Source organism: Aricia agestis, chromosome 12 (genome assembly GCF_905147365.1).
Source record: "Aricia agestis chromosome 12, ilAriAges1.1, whole genome shotgun sequence".
NCBI classification, from domain to species: Eukaryota; Metazoa; Arthropoda; class Insecta; order Lepidoptera; family Lycaenidae; genus Aricia; species Aricia agestis.
The window spans coordinates 8,998,717-9,018,043 of NC_056417.1; the positions used below are offsets into that span (position 1 = coordinate 8,998,717).

Genomic DNA, 19,327 nt, shown 5'->3' on the forward strand with positions numbered 1-19,327 from the left:
TCAGTACATTTTAACTTCTTACCTTTTGGTAAAACCTTATCCGTTTTAATAATAATTCGATACATAATGCTTGGCTGGTGGAATAAAAATAAAGGTGGTGTAAATTTGGATGATAATGTTTAGTGCTTATCGCCGTACTCAGAGACATTTAATGCTTATTTAGAAAAAAAAATTGACTGTCAAAACTCAAAAGGATGTCAAAAATTCAAAATGGTGCATAATCAATCAAAGCAGTACCTAGTACCTACTATAAATGCCTGCCCTAATGTTCGGGCCACACCAACGTCAAACGCTGTTAATGGGGAAGGCCGGTCGAAACTTTTAGTAGATGCCGCCACCATAACTTTTACCTGTCAATGATCGTGTCAAGCAACAACAACAATTTAATTTAGTAGTTTTGCATAATTTCTGTATTAAATAAATTAAAATCATTATGTATTCGTCTTGGCGTGTAAGTGAACTAAAAGCTGAGCTAACGAAAAGAGGCGCATCGCTTAGAGGAAGAAAGGCAGAATTAGTCGAAAGGTATAACCTCAAAATATTTGATTTGCATTTTTTTTCAATAAAATTAGGTACTTATAGCCAAAAAATGAAAAAAATGTGTAGCTTTTTACAAATATTTTTAAGTTACGTAACAATATTAAGTAAATATTTAATTTGGAGCTTAAATTGTAACTTCTGTTGTTGTTATTTATTCTTATCTATTTCACCTTGTAGATTGGAACTTTACGACCGGAACTTTAATTTTGGAAGTGCAGAGAATCAGTCCGATGACGATGCAATGGAAGTTCCTGATGTTAGGACATATCGGGACATAAATGCGACTTCATTGTTACCTCATTTAACCCAAACTCACATACGACAGTATTTTTGCTTGTAAGTACGCATAACCCATGTACATAAGTACTTACAAATGTTTTTTATTACAATTCAATCAAATATTATACTTAATATACTTACTTTATACAATTTTTTAGTGATGACAAGAAAATTAAAGAAGCTAAGGCATTGTATGAGTCCCGATACCTTGTTTTGGCAAGAGTGTCAAATGTGGGGGAAAATACCTTCATCAAAGGATATTGCAAGAAAACTATGAAGCAGCTGCAGTATGAAGTGAATTTAAAGCTTCACAAAAGTGGAATACCACAGGAATCGAACTGTGAGTGCCCGGCGGGAAGTGGGACAGAAGCAAAATGCAAGCATGTTGCTGTACTGCTTCATGGAGTGGAACATATGGTGCATAATAAAATATTACTTTTACACCAAGTCTGCACCCAAAAACTTCAAGACTTTCACGTGCCCAAAACACGTTTTACTTCTTCTCCCATAGCAGCTCACCAATTACCTAGAAATAAGGCAAAAAAAAGATTTTGTCCTTTCCCCATACAAAAAGTAGATAAAAATAGTTACAATAACAAAATAAGAAATCTGGTTTTAAATTTTCAAAATTCAAAAATGCCTATTAAACAGTTATATGAACCAGCGAACCCTTATGCAGTTATATCTGACCATAGATATACTGAATTTGATCCTGAAGAAGAACTATTAAAAAAACTTAATTTAAATGATATTAATGATGAAACCATAGTTGAAATTGAAGAAACAACAAGGGGACAAAAAAATTGTCCTAAATGGCTTACTGAAAGAAAGTATCGAATTACAGCAAGTAATTTTCACACAGTGTGTCATTTAAAAGATACTTCAAAAAAAAGTTACTGCCACCAAATATTAAATCAACAATTATTTACGTCTAGGGCCACGACACATGGCATTTTAAATGAAGCCATTGCACTTAATCAATATATGGCTGTTTATGATTTAAATGTAATTCCTTGTGGACTTTTCATTAGTAAAGACAAGCCATATTTAGGTGCTAGCCCCGACGGACTGTTAGGAGAAGAGACAATTATAGAGGTAAAATGCCCATTTTCCTCAAGGAATGAATTCATTACACCTGTTACTGTACCATATCTTGTAAAGGACCCTCAAAGTCAAATGCTCACATTAAAGCAGTCTAGCCCATATTACTACCAAATACAAGGCCAGCTTTATTGTACAGGTAGATTGTATTGTAATTTAATTGTTTATACTTATAAATCTTTAGAAGTAATTCATATTTCAAGAAATGACGAGTTCATTAACTCTATGTTAACAAAAGTCGATGATTTTTATAATAACTATTTTAAGGCTGCGATTTTTAATCAATTTTTATATAATGATTATGATTTAATAAAAAAACGTATTTAATTATCTTGATTATTCGAATCATAATATTTGTGACGTGGGTGGATTTTTTTTATTATTTAAAATCATTTTCCAGGTTAAAGCCATAATTTATGCAAAAAACAAACATTTCTTAATTTGTTTACCCACTACATCTTCAGTCAGTGAACCATCTACCTCATTGTGTTCGAACTGAAAACAAGTTTTGTTTCTACTAACTATACACATTTACTAGTTTAGTTATTAGTTTAGTCACAAATTGCCAAGTTTAGTTATTAGAAACAAAAACTTATTATTTAGCTATATCTATAATATATTATGTTAATTATAAAGCATCAATGTGATGAAAATGGACTAAAGCATTCTGTTATAACATAATAATAATAATATATAGCCTTTATTTCAGAATTACAGCAATGTTTATAAATACTTTGTTAGTTTTGGTAGTAGTTATCTGTTATAACATAAGATCACATAAATAAAAAAATACATTGATTTTTTACTTTTTATTATCAACAATACATTCCCTAAAATTACATAACATAAAACAAATAAAAAATATTTCTGATGCTAAAGGCACATAAAAAGAGTTTAATGATGTTTGTAAAATTTTGTATGTTTTTGTTAATCCTATCAATCTCTCAATGTGCACACGTTGCCTTGCAAGCTTCTGGTCACGTTTTAGCAAAACCCCTGGTATTTGTGATTTGCCTTTTAAAAAAGTAGGTATGTTAATAGAAATGTTTTTTATTGCAAATAGGTCTTGAACATTAAAACCCCTGTCTGCCATAATACAGTCTCCTTCTTGACACTTATCTATTAAAGGACTTCTCTCTATCATTTGACGGTCACTTGTTGCTCCACCATACCCTTGAGAACAATAGCAAAACAAACCACCTGGGGTTGAGCCTACTAAAAATTTAATAGTATTTTTGTTTTTGTATGAGCTGTAGGTAGCTCTTTGAGACAGGTGATTGCTTGGTTTGTTGATAGGTATTTCAGTAGCATCAATAATTATTCTTGTGCTACTATTTTCTTTTTTAAATAATTTTGGCATATAATAGTTCACTAAATCCCTTTCTGGCCAAATATCAATTAGGGACCACATATCATGCACAAAATGTATCCACGTTACAATTATATTAGAGACTTCTGTTTTGCTTATGTTGAACATAGTCCCTATTTCTATGTCTGGTTTATTTCTCCTTAATTTTATAAGTAACATTAAAAATTGATCTTCAATGGACACACCCACTACCTGACTCCATCTATATTTCAAATTATTAGCCATAGGCAATAGCGTGTTTAAGACCAAAATAAATTTTGAATAGTTCTCTAGACCAGTGTAAAACATAACTAATGAATCATCACTTTCTAATAAATCAGTACAAAATATTCTTAAGCTTACACTCGTTTGTGTGCCAAGAGACCTATAGGTACTACTATGAGTAGTACCGCTTTCAATTTCTGAAAAGTTGTTTGTTGCTTCTATTTCTTCTGTTGCTTCAACTTCTATACATATATCATCACACTCAGAATGAAGACTTTCAATTATATTATATTCTTGACCAGATAAACCCGAACTACACTCAGTGGAATCTGTTGTAACAGCAGTTTGATGCACTTCAAACAAGTTTTTTCTAATATTTCTATTAATAAGGCGTTGATCTCGTTGTTGAGCTTCTGCTGAGAGTGTTTTATTACTCCACGGAAAGATCGATGGTATAGCCGTCTTCTTCAGGTATCTGTGTTGATTTTTGAGACCTAAAATTATAATTTTATGTTATAAAAACATGTAAGTACATAATATATTGACTGGTGACAGCGAGTTACCCAATTTTTGTAGAATCATCCATATCTAAACAAACTAGGTACGTCTACTTATATATATATGATTTACATACAAAATATAGTTATAATAATAACATACCTGTATAAATACTTATGTTTTGGAAGTCGGAATCATGGAAATGTTTACGACATAATTTTGAATTTCTTTGGGGCTTAAAGTTTTTCCTTCTTATAGCTTTCAGCCACACCTTAGCCATACTAGGATCTTTTGGGAAATTGTGGGCACCTATTTCTTTACAAAACGGGACTTCACACATCTTAGGCATGTTATTTATTTAAAATAATTGAAAATTCCTTGAAATTTCCATACAATAAAACAAAAACAAGGTAAAAGCTATTACAGCGCCACTTTGACAGTTGCCAACCCCATTATCGCGTTGTTGGACGTTAGCCGTAGGTGTAGCCACAATTTAACGCGATAATTTTCAACGGCGTTTACAATGAAGTTTGCCGTTTGGCGATAGCTCTAGTGGCGGTACATCAAAGAGATTAACGCGAGAATTAATGCGATGAAGCGGCCACACTACGTATCGTCACTTTGCGTTGAGAGCCCGACGGGATCACACGTGTTGGCTTGTTTGCATTTAAATCGCACGTTTTTTAATTTAAATACGTACTTTGGTTATGGAGTCTTCACTCCACTCTAGTTAAAAACGAGAAAGTAATTGCTTTATTTTGAGATTTTGCAAACCGAACCATGTTTGTGGGATCTGAAACTCAAAAGTAACGAGAATCGTGGAATGCAAAGTGATGCTTGACGAGGAATAATAGAATTATTACCTTTTGAAGAAATGTATTAACATTATAAAAAGATAAAAGCGACTTCAAAATTGTACGTAATTTAGAATTAAATCGCCCTACCTCCAAAACTACTGAACCAATTTTGATGCAACTTGCACTATTCCCTAAGTTGAACAATATCTAGTACAACAAAAAAAGATTTTCTAAAATCGCAATGGCAGTTCCAGAGATATGCGAACACAAACATAAAAACATATATACCTACATACATACTTACATACATAAATACCTACACTTTTGAAATATTTTGGCACATTTGTTCAGACGCCGATATACGAAAATTAGGCAGTTCTGGAATATTACATACATACGCGTCGAATTGATAACCTCCTTTTTTTGAAGTCGGTTAATAAAATCAACGCCGTTTTCAACGCCGTTGGGCACCGATTCAGTGCGGATGACACGGGAGCCGTGTAATACGCATTTTTAACGTGTGGCGTATGACACGGGAGCCGTGTCATTTGAAAAACGATTGTATCTCCCTTAAATTACACTTTAGAAGGTTCTACTCTGAACAAAATCATCTTAATTTTCCACGTAGAACAAGCCTATAGGCTTCGCCTCTGAATATTCTGTGAATTGAAAAAAAGTAGGGGCCGTCAACCTTTTTTGAAAGGTGCATTCATTGCGGATTATACGGCAGCCGCGTCTTATGGGTTTTTAACGTGTGGCGTATGACACGTGAGCCGTGTCATTTAAAAAGCGATTGTATCTCCCTCAAATTACACTTTAGAAGGTTCTGCTCCGAAGAAAACCATCTAAATTTTCTACGTAAAACAAGCTTATAGGCTTCCTCTCTGAATATTCTGTGAATTGAAAAAAGTAGGTGCTGTCTCCTTTTTTTAGCCCACCGTACATTATCCAAAATTTCTGATCACTAAAATTCGGACGCCGGAACGTACTCTGTTCATAAATTTTGTTGTGGACCCCCGCATACTATCAGAATTCTGACGTGTCAAAATGTATGAGCGTCCGACTTTTTCTGATAATAAATTCGGATAATGTGCGGCCGGGCTTTTTAATAGTAAACTTTTAAGAAAATAAAGAAGTAATATTGAGAGTCTTCATGGTTCCCATCATCAGATCACCACTTTTGTGAACATGGTACCAACTCGGAACCGGATCAATCGGAACAAATACCCTATACAACAAAAGAAAAATTTTGAAAATCCGTTCACAAACAGCGGAGTAATCGTTGAACACACATAAAAAAATATCTACAGCCAAACGTATAACCTCCTCTTTTTTGGAAGTCGGATAAAAACTATTAACTACGAACTTCTTTAAATTTATCTACGAACGTATAATTTACTTTGGAAACCCAGATCTATTTAATATAGGTAGGTACTCATTTTTCTTACTTTGAAACCTACAAAAGGTTTGCAACATCTGAATAAAAAAATCGCTTACCTGCCATTTTCAGGTTTACACTTAGTAAAACTACTCGAAATCAACTTAAAACAACGTAGCCTTCCGTCAACAACAATAGTTTGGGTTCAATTAAATAAATTAAGTTAATACAAGCGTAAAAACAAAAAAAAAAACATAAAGCTTTTTGAACGTGGGCCGTGGCGGATCACACGGTAGCCGTGTCATCTACTCCTATGGCGTATGACACGGCTCACGTGTCATGGGAAAATTGTATGCCGCCACGACTGAAAGTCTTCAAAAAGGTGCGCCGCATTGAATCGGTTAAACGTTGACCGTTCAAGTGTAGCCACCCAGTTTAACGCGTTAAAATTATCGCAATAATTGTCGCGTTGTTAGGCATTGACGTTAAACCACAATAGACATAACAACCAGTAGTTCGACTGCAAAGAAACGGACAGGTTTCAATATCTGTCAAATTCATAAACCTATAATATATATATTAAGTCTATGGTCAAATTCGTCGGGTTTCACTAGGACTATGAACGGAATGTGCCTCGCGCTGGCTGATATAATTTATTTTTAAATATTTAAAATAAAGATTTCAAAATTGGATTCTGACAATTTTAATAGCATGTGCCAAAACACAAACGACAATTACGACCAAAGAGGAACACGTCCAGCGAATATGTCATAGTTTTAAATTCGTAGGTAACGATTTAACAACCCTGGCGACGATTTTCGTCATAATACGTCAAATTTAAAAATTGTAACATCAGTTCTAAGTCGGCATACTCTATAATTCTGTCTACTCTGGTTAAACGTTAGTGTGGCCCGAACATAAAAGGGGCCCATTCACGGCAGGCCGCTTTGCCGTCCGCCGGCTGTACAGGATCACAGTATAGCAATATTCCTAGTCCCTACAGTCGAAACGCCTTTGATGTTGCACGATGCCGCCACTGATGTAGGTACCGAGCAGATATGCCAGGGTTGCCACGAAACGGGAAATAAAATAAAAATAAAATATTGTGCTTGTAATGCAAATTTTATCATTTAATCTGTTTAATCAGCGTGTTATATTCACATATTATGTCGTACTGCCAGATATTTACGTGAAACTTTATTTTTAGATGATTTTAATTCTCTATTTAAAAATTTAATTAACCCATCAAGCCTCATAAGCTCACCGGTGATCGAGACACAATAGAATAACAATAGATTTCCAAGGATCCACGAATCACGATCGAAGGATTAAAATAATGAAGATGCATTTTTTTAATCCTTTCGAATATATAAAATATCCAATAATTAATCACACGTCAGGTGTAACAGAAGCACTTCAAAACTCTTATTACGTGCGCGGTAAGGACGGTCCGAAGGACAATCTGCGGGCACAGCAGTGCCCCAGCCAAGCTTTTTAGCAAAGGCACGGCCGTACCATACTTTTCTCGAAGCGGTTCGCGGCTTTTTCACACCCCCTTATCTTCGAAATTAACAAAGCTAGGGATTTAGAATTTTGTTAAAACTAGGTTAGGTCGGTTAAAACTAGCTTAACCTCCAAATTACATGAAATTTTGATAAACAGTTTAATAGTTACAGATGGTCAAAGTTACTACATTTTGTCACTCACTGACTGACAGATCATCAAAATTCTAAGGTACATCTAGCAGACTTAGAACCTTGAAATTTGGTACCCGGGTAGATCTTTATTCACAACTAGCTTTTGCCCGCGGCTTCGCTCGCGTGGAATTCGAAAATCGTGTACAATACGAATATTCTTGCAAATCTCCTTTAGAAACATGATGTTTTTCCAAGACCAAAAGTAGCCTATGTTACTCTCCATCCTTTCAACTAAGTCGATGCCAAAAGTTAGGCTGTCAAAAGTTAGGCTGCGAAGAAAGGACAAACAAACAAATACACTTCCGCATTTATAATATTAGTATGGATAGCTGTTTCCCGCGACTTCGTAGGCGTTAGCATAGTATAATAACAGAAATGGATTATATAATTCTCTCCTTTTTATGGTCCCTTACTCAAATGGTAAAAAACGGAACCCGATTACAAAGATATAATACCAGCCTGTCCGTCTGTCCATATCCAGGCAAAGCCTCCCTCATATTAATCAAATGACACTCGAAATCTGTATGTTTCACATGTTTCACTATTAATTAATAACTTAGTTTGTTCCTAAGGAATAAGAATTAAAACTCAACACTAACGACGCAACATGTTTTTGCTTGGCAACATTACCAGGTGGGGGGGGGGGGTTTGGCGGGGCGCAGCCAAGTAAGGCCGGGGGCAAAGATCCCCGCATATTAATCCAATGACACTCGAAAACTGTATCTTTAGTTTAGCTTAGAATAATTTCACTTTTAATAAATAACTTAGTTTGATCCTAAAGAAAGAGAATTAAAACTCAACACTAACGACGCAACACCATTTTGCTTTGCAAAATTACCAGGAGGGGGGGGGGGGGGAGGGGGGTTTGGGGAGGCGCAGCCCCCCCAAGTAAGGGCAGGGGCAAAGCCTCCCGCATATTAATCAAACGACACGCAAACTCTGCATGTTTAGTTTTGGTTAGATTAATTTCACTTTTAATAAATAACTTAGAAGATCCTAAAGAAAGAGAATTAAAAGTAGTTTTCGTGTTAAAGAAAAAAGTTTTATACAAAATCTTGCCCCCTCCTTTGTCCCCTTAGAGGGGTGAGGGGAAATTTTTTTACAGAAAATACCGTTTATAATATGATGTTACTTTATTAAAGAAAAAAGTTTGATACAAAATCTGCCCCCTCTTTAGTCCCCTTTGAGGGGGGGGGGGATTTTATACACCAGATATGAAGTTGGAAGAAGACAAATATATCTGCGAAAACCATATTCAGTATTCAGTATAGATCAGTAGTTTTCATGTTTTCATCATAACTTTATTAAAGAAAAAAGTTTGATACAATATCTGACCCCCTCTTCGGCCCCCATAAAGGGGTGGGGGAAAAATTTTATACACCAGATGTTAAATTGGAAAATACAGTTAATAATATTATGAAGTTAGTCTATTGAAGAAAAAAGTTTGATACAAAATTTGACCCCCTCTTTGGTCCCCTTAGAGGGGTGAGGGGGGAAAAATTTATACACCAAATGTTAAGTTGGAAGAAGATAAATATATCTGCGAAAACCGTATTCAAATCGGATCAGTAGTTTTCGTGTTAAAGAAAAAAGTTTGGTACAAAATCTTACCCCCTCTTTTGACCCCTTAGAGAGGTGGGGGGAAAAAATTTTGTACACCAGATGTTAAGTTGGAAGAAGACAAATATATCTGCGAAAACCGCATTCAAATCGGATCAGTAGTTTTCGTGTGATGCTGGAACAAACATACAGACAGACAGACAGACAAAAAACTAACCACAGTTTTGGCTTCTATAGCGATGTAGTAACAGCCCCCGCTTATTATTTTTTGGATATGTTTAATGTACAGAATTGTCATTTCTACAGTTTTATTATATGTATAGATGAAAGGAAAAATTATGAAAACGGCCAAGTGCGAGTCGGACTGGCGTACATAGGGTTCCGTACCGTAAATTTGTATGGGAGCCCCCTTTAAATAATAAGTTTATTTAATTTTTATTATTAATTATTAAAGTTTAAACACAGTTAAGTATTTTCTAAAATTTTCAAAAATCTTACCGTTACCATTATGGATATAGAGCAAAAAATGGAAAAAATCGTGTTTGTTGTATGAGGCCCCCAAATAATAATTTATTTTATTTTAATTGGACTATTAGCTTTTATAACGACACCAGAAATACATAATTTGTGAAAATTGCAACTATCTAGCTATTGCGGCTCTCGAGATCCAGCCTGGTGACATACGGATGGCCGACGGACAGACAGCGAAGACTTATTAATAATAGGGTCTCGTGTCCCGGTCCAGAAAAGAAAAAAAAAACCTTCAAAAAAGAAATGAAATCCCACCAAAACATACAATGTAAAAAGAGCCAAGCAAAATATTGCATAGCTGTAATACTTCTGTCGTAAAAAGTTTTCAGATCACATTCAAGCCAAGCCTTCAAGTTATTTTGTAATTTAAATCAACATTCAGTAAATGTATCAATAGATTTCTTTATCTTATAATTATTATAGTGGCTTGGCAATGATCAGTAGAGAAATAATCAGCGACTAATTGCATTTATTGGGTACCATCGGCCACATGCGTCGTTACATACTAAAACAAGAAATCTATTGATACATTTACTGAATGTTGATTTAAATTACAAAATAACTTGAAGGCTTTGCTTGAATGTGATCTGAAAACTTTTTACGACAGAAGTATTAAAGCTATGTAATATTTTGCTTGGCTCCTTTTACATTGTATGTTTTGGTGGGATATTATGTTAAACTTGGTGTGTGTGGCTAGGTAGTTACTAATTAGTATGTAACAGGGTATTTGACAGATTTTTAATTTATTCTATATTGTTTCTCTCCTTGTTACACTTCTTACAACGTAAACAATAAAACAGAGATGCAAATAAATGCCGCCAAGGCCAACACAATATTAGTGTAAACTGTGAGCCGATATTTATGAAAATTTAAATCCTTTTTGTTTTTGAATCAGATTTACATCCGTACACTGAACATTTATTATAATATCCCATTGTTTATAAGATAAGTTATCGTTTTACAACACAAAATTCGTAGACAACGCGCCAACGTCACCCCTGTGCGCGCAGGTATACAAACTCCCCGAGTTTGTATACGCAGGCCCACGCCGCCCGCTTCCCCGCGGGTACCCTTCCGTTGCTCTGCGCAAGTACATTCGTTTCACTACTGTAGGGATATGTCATATTGCTATACTGTGACAGGATAGTGAAATGTGTCGTTGCCGGCCGGCCATGCAGGCCTGCGACATCATTCACTATCCTGCATATTATATTTAAAGCCAGCGGACGGCAAGGCGGCCTGCCGTGAATGGGCCCCTTAAATAAATATTCATTGTTACCTAATTAATATGATGTATCCAATGTATTATCTGGTGATTTCCCGTTGCCGATTGTTATAGGGATGTCGAAAATGAAAGAAAATATCGATATATCGATACATCGATATTTAAAAAAATATCAATATCGGTCTCGATATATCGCAAAAAAAATATCGATATATCGGTCAAATTTTTCGACCAATTTGCGTTTTTTTAAATTAATTTATAGTCCGTCAAAAAGTAAAGAAATTTAAAAGTGGTAACATCGTAGTGTCATCCCTTTTTTCTAAAGTTGTTATTCCGTTTGGCTAAATATAGACGTCTAAATGATTTAGTAACTAAATTTAGTCAAGTGGAATAACATTTAGAAAGCTAGGATCCTAATTAGTGTACTAAATCGGAAAAAGTGTGGCTTCTGACTGACTAAATCAGTGTTGCCAGATGGTTTCAACCTTTTATCTGTAGTGGGAACTGCTAAATCTGTATTAAAGTCAATATATATTATGATATACGATCTGGAATCCATTCGTTTATAATTCATAATTTTTCGTGGAGCAAAAATTCTTTCAACCATCTTTTTCGCCTTTTATTTATTTTGATTTTATTGAGCCAACGGCTAAGCCTATGAGAAGACAAATTTTTTGTTGCTTTGACAGAAGTGGACCCATTAAGAAGACGTCTGGCCCAAATTGCAGCAGAAAATATCGTTTTTGATACAATTTCGATATTGGATATTTGATATCGATATATCGTAACAAAATATATCGCCCAAAAATATCGATATATCAAATTGAAAATATCGATATATCGATATTTATTCGACAAGCCTAGATTGTTATCGGCTGTCAACTGTCAATGTCAACTGAAATGTATATTTTCTTGTTTTTAGTTTTAAATTCATCAATTCAAAATGTTTTATGTATTTACCATATTAATTTATTGCAAATTATAAAAATCTAAAACCTGAACGAGTTTAAATTGAAATTATAATATCTATTACTTTGAAAACAAGAGTTGAAAACCGCATCTAAATCAGCTATGTAAAATTTGAAATAATATTTATTACTTGCTTACTACTTATCTGCAATGAGAAGATAATTTTTATTATAATCAGCAACCTTGACATATTACAATAGTACTTACGTTTGAAAAGCGTCATCGTGTTCTGTAAAATCATTGCGTAAAAGTAGTATTGTGGATTGCTAAGTATTGGTCGTAAAACCTTAACAATGGAACTCTTTCAAGGAGTTATCGATAAATATAATGGAGTAACAGTTACCTCTGATGATGAGCCATGTGATCCACAAGACTTTAAGAATCGCCTCAAAAGTAAGACAGAAAATTCTATTGAAATGCTTAGGAATTATGATAAACAAACTTCTAAATGCTGATAACATGTATTTTTAATTTTAGGTTCCTTATCTAAATGGACACATGAAAATAAGAGGTGCATATGGTTCAAAGTACACATTAAGGATGCTGTCTTGGTACCTCTACTTGCAAATGTAATTATCTAATCCTTGCTGACATCACTTGTACAATATTTTTAACAAAACATTTATATTTGTTACTTTCTTTTTAGGAGGGATTCAATTTTCATCACTCTAGGGATACATTTGTTATGATGTACAAATGGTTGCCTACAGATCGGTCACCAAATCTACCTCCAGCTTGCCACACAAACCTCGGTGTAGGTGGCCTTGTTTTTAATGAGAACAATGAAATCCTAGTTGTATCGGAGCAACATATTGACTACCCGCACTGGAAACTCCCTGGTGGATATGTTGAAAGAGGTATAATTTGCTGTTACTATTCTAATGTTTTTTTTTTCAAATCATGTAATCTGACAAGACCTACTTTTTCTAATCTAGTTTACTGATACTTATGATTACAATTTTTTTAGTTTTTTTCTCATATGAAGGGTCCACTGCAATAATGATGAACGTCCAAAAAAATTAAAATCTTAACGATTAATGCCATTCAGTCACTTGAAATAATATCTTTAAAATGTATTTACAAAATTAGCAATATCGCTTATAGTTCCGTGATAAATATGTTTTTTATATTTCGGCATCATGGCTAAAACGCTCAATATCACAGCCGTTCCTTTAAAATAATCTTTACCGTTTTGTTTCGTTATACCGTTATTAATTTAAAAACCCAATTATCTTAAAACTAACAACTTACTTAGTTAGTCTATAAGGTATTTACAATATGGGCCAAGATGCCTGAGTTAAATAAATAAATTAAAAAAAAACATGAGGACATTCATCATTATTGCAGTGGAGCCTTCATATTATATGAACAAGACAGGAGCCTTGTGTTAGCTTCGGAGCTAACAAGGTAATCTTTTAAAAGCAGGGCCGGTTTTAGCACTACCAGCACCCTAAGCGAGATTTATTCGGCGCCCAGGTTGCTGGTAGTGCTAAAAAAGGTGGCACCCCTTTTGTTTGCGTTCGGCGCCCGTTTATCTGGCGCCCTGGGCGGTTGCCCAGCGTCACCCCCCCCCCTAACGCCGCTACTGTTTAAAAGTAATGCAGAAGCATATAAAATATTAATATTTGTTACTTATTGCCTGTTTTGTTTAAAGGTGAGGATATTAAGGATGCAGCTATGAGAGAAGTCAAAGAAGAAACAGGCGTAGATAGTGAATTTGAATCTCTAGTTACCCTGAGGCACACTCATAAAATGGCTTTTGGAAATTCTGATGTTTATATTGTTGTGATGTTAAAAGGCAAATCTCATAACATCACAAAATCTGACATAGAAATCAGAGATTGCAAGTGGATGAGTGTAGAAGAGTACTTAAATCATCCCCATGTGCACGAATACAACCGGTTTATTGTTAGACAAGCTTTAGACTTGAAAGAAAGAAAAATGAAGTTGAACTTGAACAAGTCTAATTTAAAATTTGCGACATGGTCGAGAGATATCACTTCTCTTGTTATAGAAGATTTGTAGATATCAATTCAATGCTATGATCTTGTGTAAATAAATGAGGATTGGTTGAAACATAATATTTTAATAAGTACATAGAACTTATTGCCATACAAACTATAATTATGCAAATAGTGCTAGTCAAATAGAGGTGGTGGCTATGGAAGACCTACCCATGTAGGAGAGGATAGCTGCAGTAGTGAAATCAATTTGTTAGAAGGTTGTAGTTTGGTAGATAATGAATAGCTATATTATTAAGTCACTATAATTTATATAGACAATTGAGAATATTGGCTGAAGTACAAAATGATTCAGAGGGATAGAAATACAGACATGGCGAAAATAAAGGAGTATAACAAGAAAACATTTATATTTTAAGATGTGTATGACATGTATCTTAATGTCAATAAATAAAATAAATATACAGAAAAATCTTTACTTCATTCTAGGTATTATGAGTAGGTAAAATTAAAAGAAACAGGTATAATTCATCTTGCAATGTGATGTCACATTAAAAATTATATTCAATGATTTGATTGTTAAGCAAGCATTGTTTTAAAAAAACACAAGACAGTCAGTTTTATAATAATAATTAATGAATAGGTTTAAAGTCATAAATTGATAACGACAATTAATGTGCAAACTTTCCATTATTCTCCTGTTGAAACTCTAGACTTGAGACTAGATTATGAAGCAGTTTAAAATCAACTACATTTAAAATAAATTACATATTTTACCCACCAATCCCTAAGCGGCACCCGGCTGTCGCATAACAATTGAATATCTATTGTGTCTGCAATTCCCGCAATCGAGGTATTATTATTCATTGCTGTTTCCAGTGATTGTGGTGATCATACACAATATCATGTAAAAAGTATTAAAAAGCTTAAATATGTAATTGGGAAAGTAAAATTGCACATCAATAGAATTATTATGATGATTATAAAAATACCTAAACATAGTGGCTTAAACTGGTTATCTATAATATCACACAACTATTGCTGTTATACACAAAGACACATAATATGATACCTACTAAAACTTTAGTGTCCGCTTGTTGTAGTTCTTTTTTTTCTAATATTTTCTCCCAAGTGTATACTAAAAACTTTCAATTAATATTTTACATGTTACTTTGAAACTTGACAATAACATTAAACAAATGTTTGCAGTAAAAGTTTCTATTATCGAATATGTTGTTTACTTTTATTGTTACCATTTAAGTAAAGTTATGCATTTTTACAAATAAGGTAAATGTACATCATTCCATTTATAGTTAAGACCAAATGATTCAGGTGACTCTCTTTAGTGATAGCATTTTAAATGTTAAGTGTAATATAGCCTGTATTAGTATTTTTATCTACAAAAGGAGGAAGATGGTTAATATCGCCTTGACTTAATATTAGGACAACTTTATCACTAAGCTAGTCACCCCAAACCAACCACAACAGCTTTCGCTGATATGTTACTTTTTGTATAGCACACTTGAAAACTATTAATCCAATTCAGGTGCTGTGGAGCGATGTTCGACAGTGTCTTCATCGTCAGAAGTATCAAGATTTCCAATCAGAGAGTTGAGAAGTCCTCCTAACAGCGAGTTTGAGTTTTTATTTCCTTGAGGTATTTCAATTCCGAACCAGATGCGGCCAATTGTGTCCAAGTACACAGAATAATTTGGATCTCTCTTGATACTTATTGCATAACAGTTCCTCAATATTTTAAATTGAACAGTATGTTTCCTGAAACAAGTAATAATTACAATATTAATATCTTCTTTACCTCAATCAATATAATGTTTTGAAAATGTGATTCATACTAACAAAATAAGTCTGTGCTGTCTTTTATCTTTATGTATCTTATCTATCTACACTATCATTTTCTTTGAAAAGAATACTTCCACAAGTCACAATTATTAAAGCGATGAACCTAAAATAATAATAATTTAAAAAATACTTACTGTTCTATTGCTTTCAGAAGGAACCATAAGAAGTTAAGCAGAGGAAATAGATATGGAGGTCCTTTGTCATTTTTTATTGTAGGATGTGAGGCAGTATACTTATTGAATGCATCTGTGGCCATCTGAATGTTCCGCAAGCACAGGCATTGTAGAACAGCCTGAGTTATGAACAGATCAATTTCTGACTTAAGTCCCTGTGTTGTGTGCAGTTCTATTAACATGGTGGCGTAAGTTGCACCATCACTCGAATGTAAGAAATGTCTGTGCGCAGCAGAAAATTTCTTTTCCTTCCAATATATTTCAGCTATTTTCTGGATTAGAAACAAAACATTGTTATAAAAAAAAATAGAAATAATATTCTCATTTAGATTTTCTTTGGCTAAGGCAAGTCTGTAAAGAGGCAAGAATTTGAATGATGGTCTTAAAAATTTAAGAGAAAACTAAATTGGAATGGAGTAGGAGACTCCTATGCAACTGTTGGACTTATTATAGTTGACCCAAATATCTTATCAGTGTGATAATCACAAAATATTATTATAAGTAATATATAAAACACTACTAAATAACTACCTTGTGAAGTAGTGGGTGTCCTTTTCTATTGCTATCCATTGACCATTTTACTGACAAAGCGAGAAAAGCCTCTCTCTCTGGTATACTGGGACTCATGATTTCAAACAACTTTGCAATCTTTTCAATCCACTCTGGGCAGGGCTTGGTTTCGGATTTATTTAACACGTCGATAAGTAGTACAGCCAGGTCAGCACCGCTGCCCTGTTGATCACGTTGAAGCAGCAGTGTCGCACCATTGTATAGTAAGTCCAAGAGGTCAGGATATTTGTTTAAACCTAAATACCTGGAAATAAACAATAAATTTGATTAAACACGAAGCAATATTATACCAATACACAGTATTATGTAAATTAACAGCAAATATTACCTAAAATACAAAGTTCGATACATCTGATGTGCTTCATAGTATTGACCAGAGTTCACAGATGCTTCTAATTTATCTCTTACTCTCGAAACCCCTCTTTCACCACGCGTAGCCATTTCTAAATTAATAACTAAAATCACTCAATTGTGATGAATGCTTTCTTTTAACAAGATAAAAATAATATTTTATACACTAGGATTTGCGTTTCCAAATTCCTATTTTTTTTTATTTTCTTCTTCTTCTTGCGAAATGTAGATTCCACTTTCGAGGTGATGACGGCGATTTTTTTTTGACATTCAAAAGCAAGTATTGCCAGTTTTATAAGTTTCTGTAGACGACTAGTGATTGGACAGTACCATTCATTGGACAAAGCACAAAAATACAATATATTATTATATTATAAAGTTTGCTTTTAAAACTGCCTGTTTTAAAGTAATGGAACGCCTGATTTTAAATAAAAATAGGTAGTTTTTAAAGCAACCGTAATAAATATAGTGTTTTTGTCATTTTGTGCTCTGTCCAATGACTAGTACTGTCCAATCACTATAGTGCTCCAAGGCTCATAATGGATGTGGACAGGGCGCTGCTTGCTGGTAAAGGAGAACTGTCAAAAATGAAGTTTTTGCATAGACTTAATATATACTGTCGTATTATAGGTTTATGAGTTTTTGTATAGACCGTAATAGAAGCGTTACCGTCTTATTTTCCTGTTCTGAGGTTACCGTAGTCCCTTTTCTCGACACGTTCATTTAAAGCCTTGTCGAGCTGTAGTCATGACTGTTTACACTATAATGCCGCGACCGCACATGCGTCTATCGTACGAAGCTTCGTGCTATGAGATGATACCATTGGACGATACACGCAGATCGTCCAATAGTATGGTTTTAAGCACGAAGCACGCGGCCGCGGCATAACTGATAGTGACATCTCACTTGATCAGGCCTTTGTTTCTCTATTCCGCTAGGGCCTAGCGGCTAGGCTATGATATTTTGCCGCTAGGTATATTAACTTTATGATTCCCACCACTCCCACTTTTAAAAAGGCAGGCAACGCACCTGCAGCTCTTTTAATGTTGCGAGTGTCTATGGGCGATCACGGTAGTTGCTTTCCATCGCCTGATGAGTGATGGATGGAAAGCAACTACCGTAAAACAACAGAAAATAAGGGGGTGAACGAGCAAACGGGTCACCTGGCCCGTTTGCTCGTTTACCCGCTTAATTTCTACATTTTGGTTATTCTTTTCCTCGCTTCTATTGGTCACAGCGTGCTGCGTGATGTTACGAGTTTAATACAGCCTATAAAGCTATTTTCGATAAATTGACTTATCGAACCTCTGAATAAGGAATACCGAACACAGTTCAAACAAACTCTTCAGCTTTATTATAGGTACTACCAATAAAGATAAAGTTGGGAATGGATAACGTCCATTGTCTTGGTCTGTCATGTGAAGTTTCCAATACCTATGCGGTATGCCAGTTTGTAATATTATAGTTAGCTGCAATGATGTTAGCTGTGTAAATATTTTATTAGTAAGGGGGTATAAGTACAAAAACAAGTTACACAATAATTATTGATGTTCATGGACTTGCGCTGCGCAGCGCGGTGATGCTCGTCGAGTCCGCACCACCGAATAAGTTCCGCAGAAAAACTAAGAACCAAAATTTGTCATAAATTTTGGTAGACCCGAGGTCTCTTGAGTAAGTTGAGTCAGCTTATTCAAGATATTTTATCTTATTATAAGCCCAATAGGTAGGGCCCCCGTAAGGGCTACTGGCCTGAGTGCAAAAAAGGATTTTGACGCCCCTTTCAGGCAAATTTTTTGGGTCCTTGGTTTTGGCGTCCGTAAAGATGGTGATTTGGCGCCCCTAGAGGATGGCGCCCATGTGCATAATTGCACACATTGCACATATGGTAGCGGGGGCCCTGCCAATAGGCAATAGCGCACTAGCGGCCAAGCAGTAGCGGCCAGGTCGCGGCGGCGTGGCGGCCAAGTGCGGGTGGTCTATGGCGGTTTCACAAGGTATCTATCTCGATGGCCGCCGAGCGGCTCACTATCCTAAAATTTTTAGGATAGTGAGCCGCTCGGCGGCCATTTTTAGGCTAAAAATGTACCGTTGCGGCACATTTCGGTGATGACTTACAGTTTAGTCAGCGAAGAAAAACTGTGAAGATAATTTGCTCGTAAATAAAACCCAATTACTGGTGTCATACGCCTCTAGTCCACCGACGCTGCGAACTGCGAAATATCTGCGAAAGCGAAACCAATGCAAAACAGGAATAGAGCGAGATG

At 34.9% G+C, this 19,327-nt stretch overlaps 3 protein-coding genes across 4 annotated transcripts; 2 read left to right on the forward strand and 1 right to left on the reverse strand.

The window, feature by feature from the left end:
- Positions 1-369: 369 nt before the first annotated feature.
- On the forward strand, positions 370-1,380 carry LOC121732225 (the record flags this gene model as incomplete). Its single annotated transcript, XM_042122041.1, has 3 exons — positions 370-525; positions 718-876; positions 978-1,380. Coding segments are annotated over exons 1-3 (654 nt in total), but the record flags the coding sequence as incomplete, so codon positions are not given.
- A 10,806-nt stretch (positions 1,381-12,186) lies between these two features.
- On the forward strand, positions 12,187-14,575 carry LOC121732224 (nudix hydrolase 2-like). 2 transcript variants are annotated; one of them, XM_042122039.1, is made up of 4 exons: positions 12,187-12,541; positions 12,626-12,717; positions 12,795-13,005; positions 13,803-14,575. In XM_042122039.1, the coding sequence occupies exons 1-4, from the start codon at positions 12,442-12,444 to the stop codon at positions 14,171-14,173; spliced, it is 774 nt and encodes a 257-aa protein (XP_041977973.1). In that variant the 5' UTR covers positions 12,187-12,441; the 3' UTR covers positions 14,174-14,575. The 2 variants fall into 2 exon arrangements, with proteins under 2 accessions (XP_041977973.1, XP_041977974.1); XM_042122040.1 differs by lacking the exon at positions 12,626-12,717 and having other exon boundaries at positions 12,457-12,541.
- A 746-nt stretch (positions 14,576-15,321) lies between these two features.
- On the reverse strand, positions 15,322-17,264 carry LOC121732221 (Golgi to ER traffic protein 4 homolog). The gene is made up of 4 exons (XM_042122035.1): positions 17,041-17,264; positions 16,674-16,956; positions 16,104-16,414; positions 15,322-15,885 (listed from the first exon to the last, which is right to left on the reverse strand). The coding sequence occupies exons 1-4, from the start codon at positions 17,151-17,153 to the stop codon at positions 15,642-15,644; spliced, it is 951 nt and encodes a 316-aa protein (XP_041977969.1). The 5' UTR covers positions 17,154-17,264; the 3' UTR covers positions 15,322-15,641.
- Positions 17,265-19,327: the final 2,063 nt, after the last annotated feature.

What these genes read in the sequence shown, in the direction of transcription:
- LOC121732221 (XM_042122035.1), bottom strand. Translation starts at nt 17,153, where the DNA reads ATGGCTACGCGTGGTGAAAGAGGGGTTTCGAGAGTAAGAGATAAATTA. An exon ending in GACACCCACTACTTCACAAG is followed by an intron (nt 16,415 to 16,673) that starts GTAGTTATTTAG and finishes TTTCTAATCCAG; the next exon opens with AAAATAGCTGAAATATATTG. An exon ending in CTTCTGAAAGCAATAGAACA is followed by an intron (nt 15,886 to 16,103) that starts GTAAGTATTTTT and finishes TACTTGTTTCAG; the next exon opens with GAAACATACTGTTCAATTTA.
- LOC121732224 (XM_042122039.1), top strand. Translation starts at nt 12,442, where the DNA reads ATGGAACTCTTTCAAGGAGTTATCGATAAATATAATGGAGTAACAGTT. An exon ending in CTTTAAGAATCGCCTCAAAA is followed by an intron (nt 12,542 to 12,625) that starts GTAAGACAGAAA and finishes TTTTAATTTTAG; the next exon opens with GTTCCTTATCTAAATGGACA. An exon ending in TGGTACCTCTACTTGCAAAT is followed by an intron (nt 12,718 to 12,794) that starts GTAATTATCTAA and finishes CTTTCTTTTTAG; the next exon opens with GAGGGATTCAATTTTCATCA.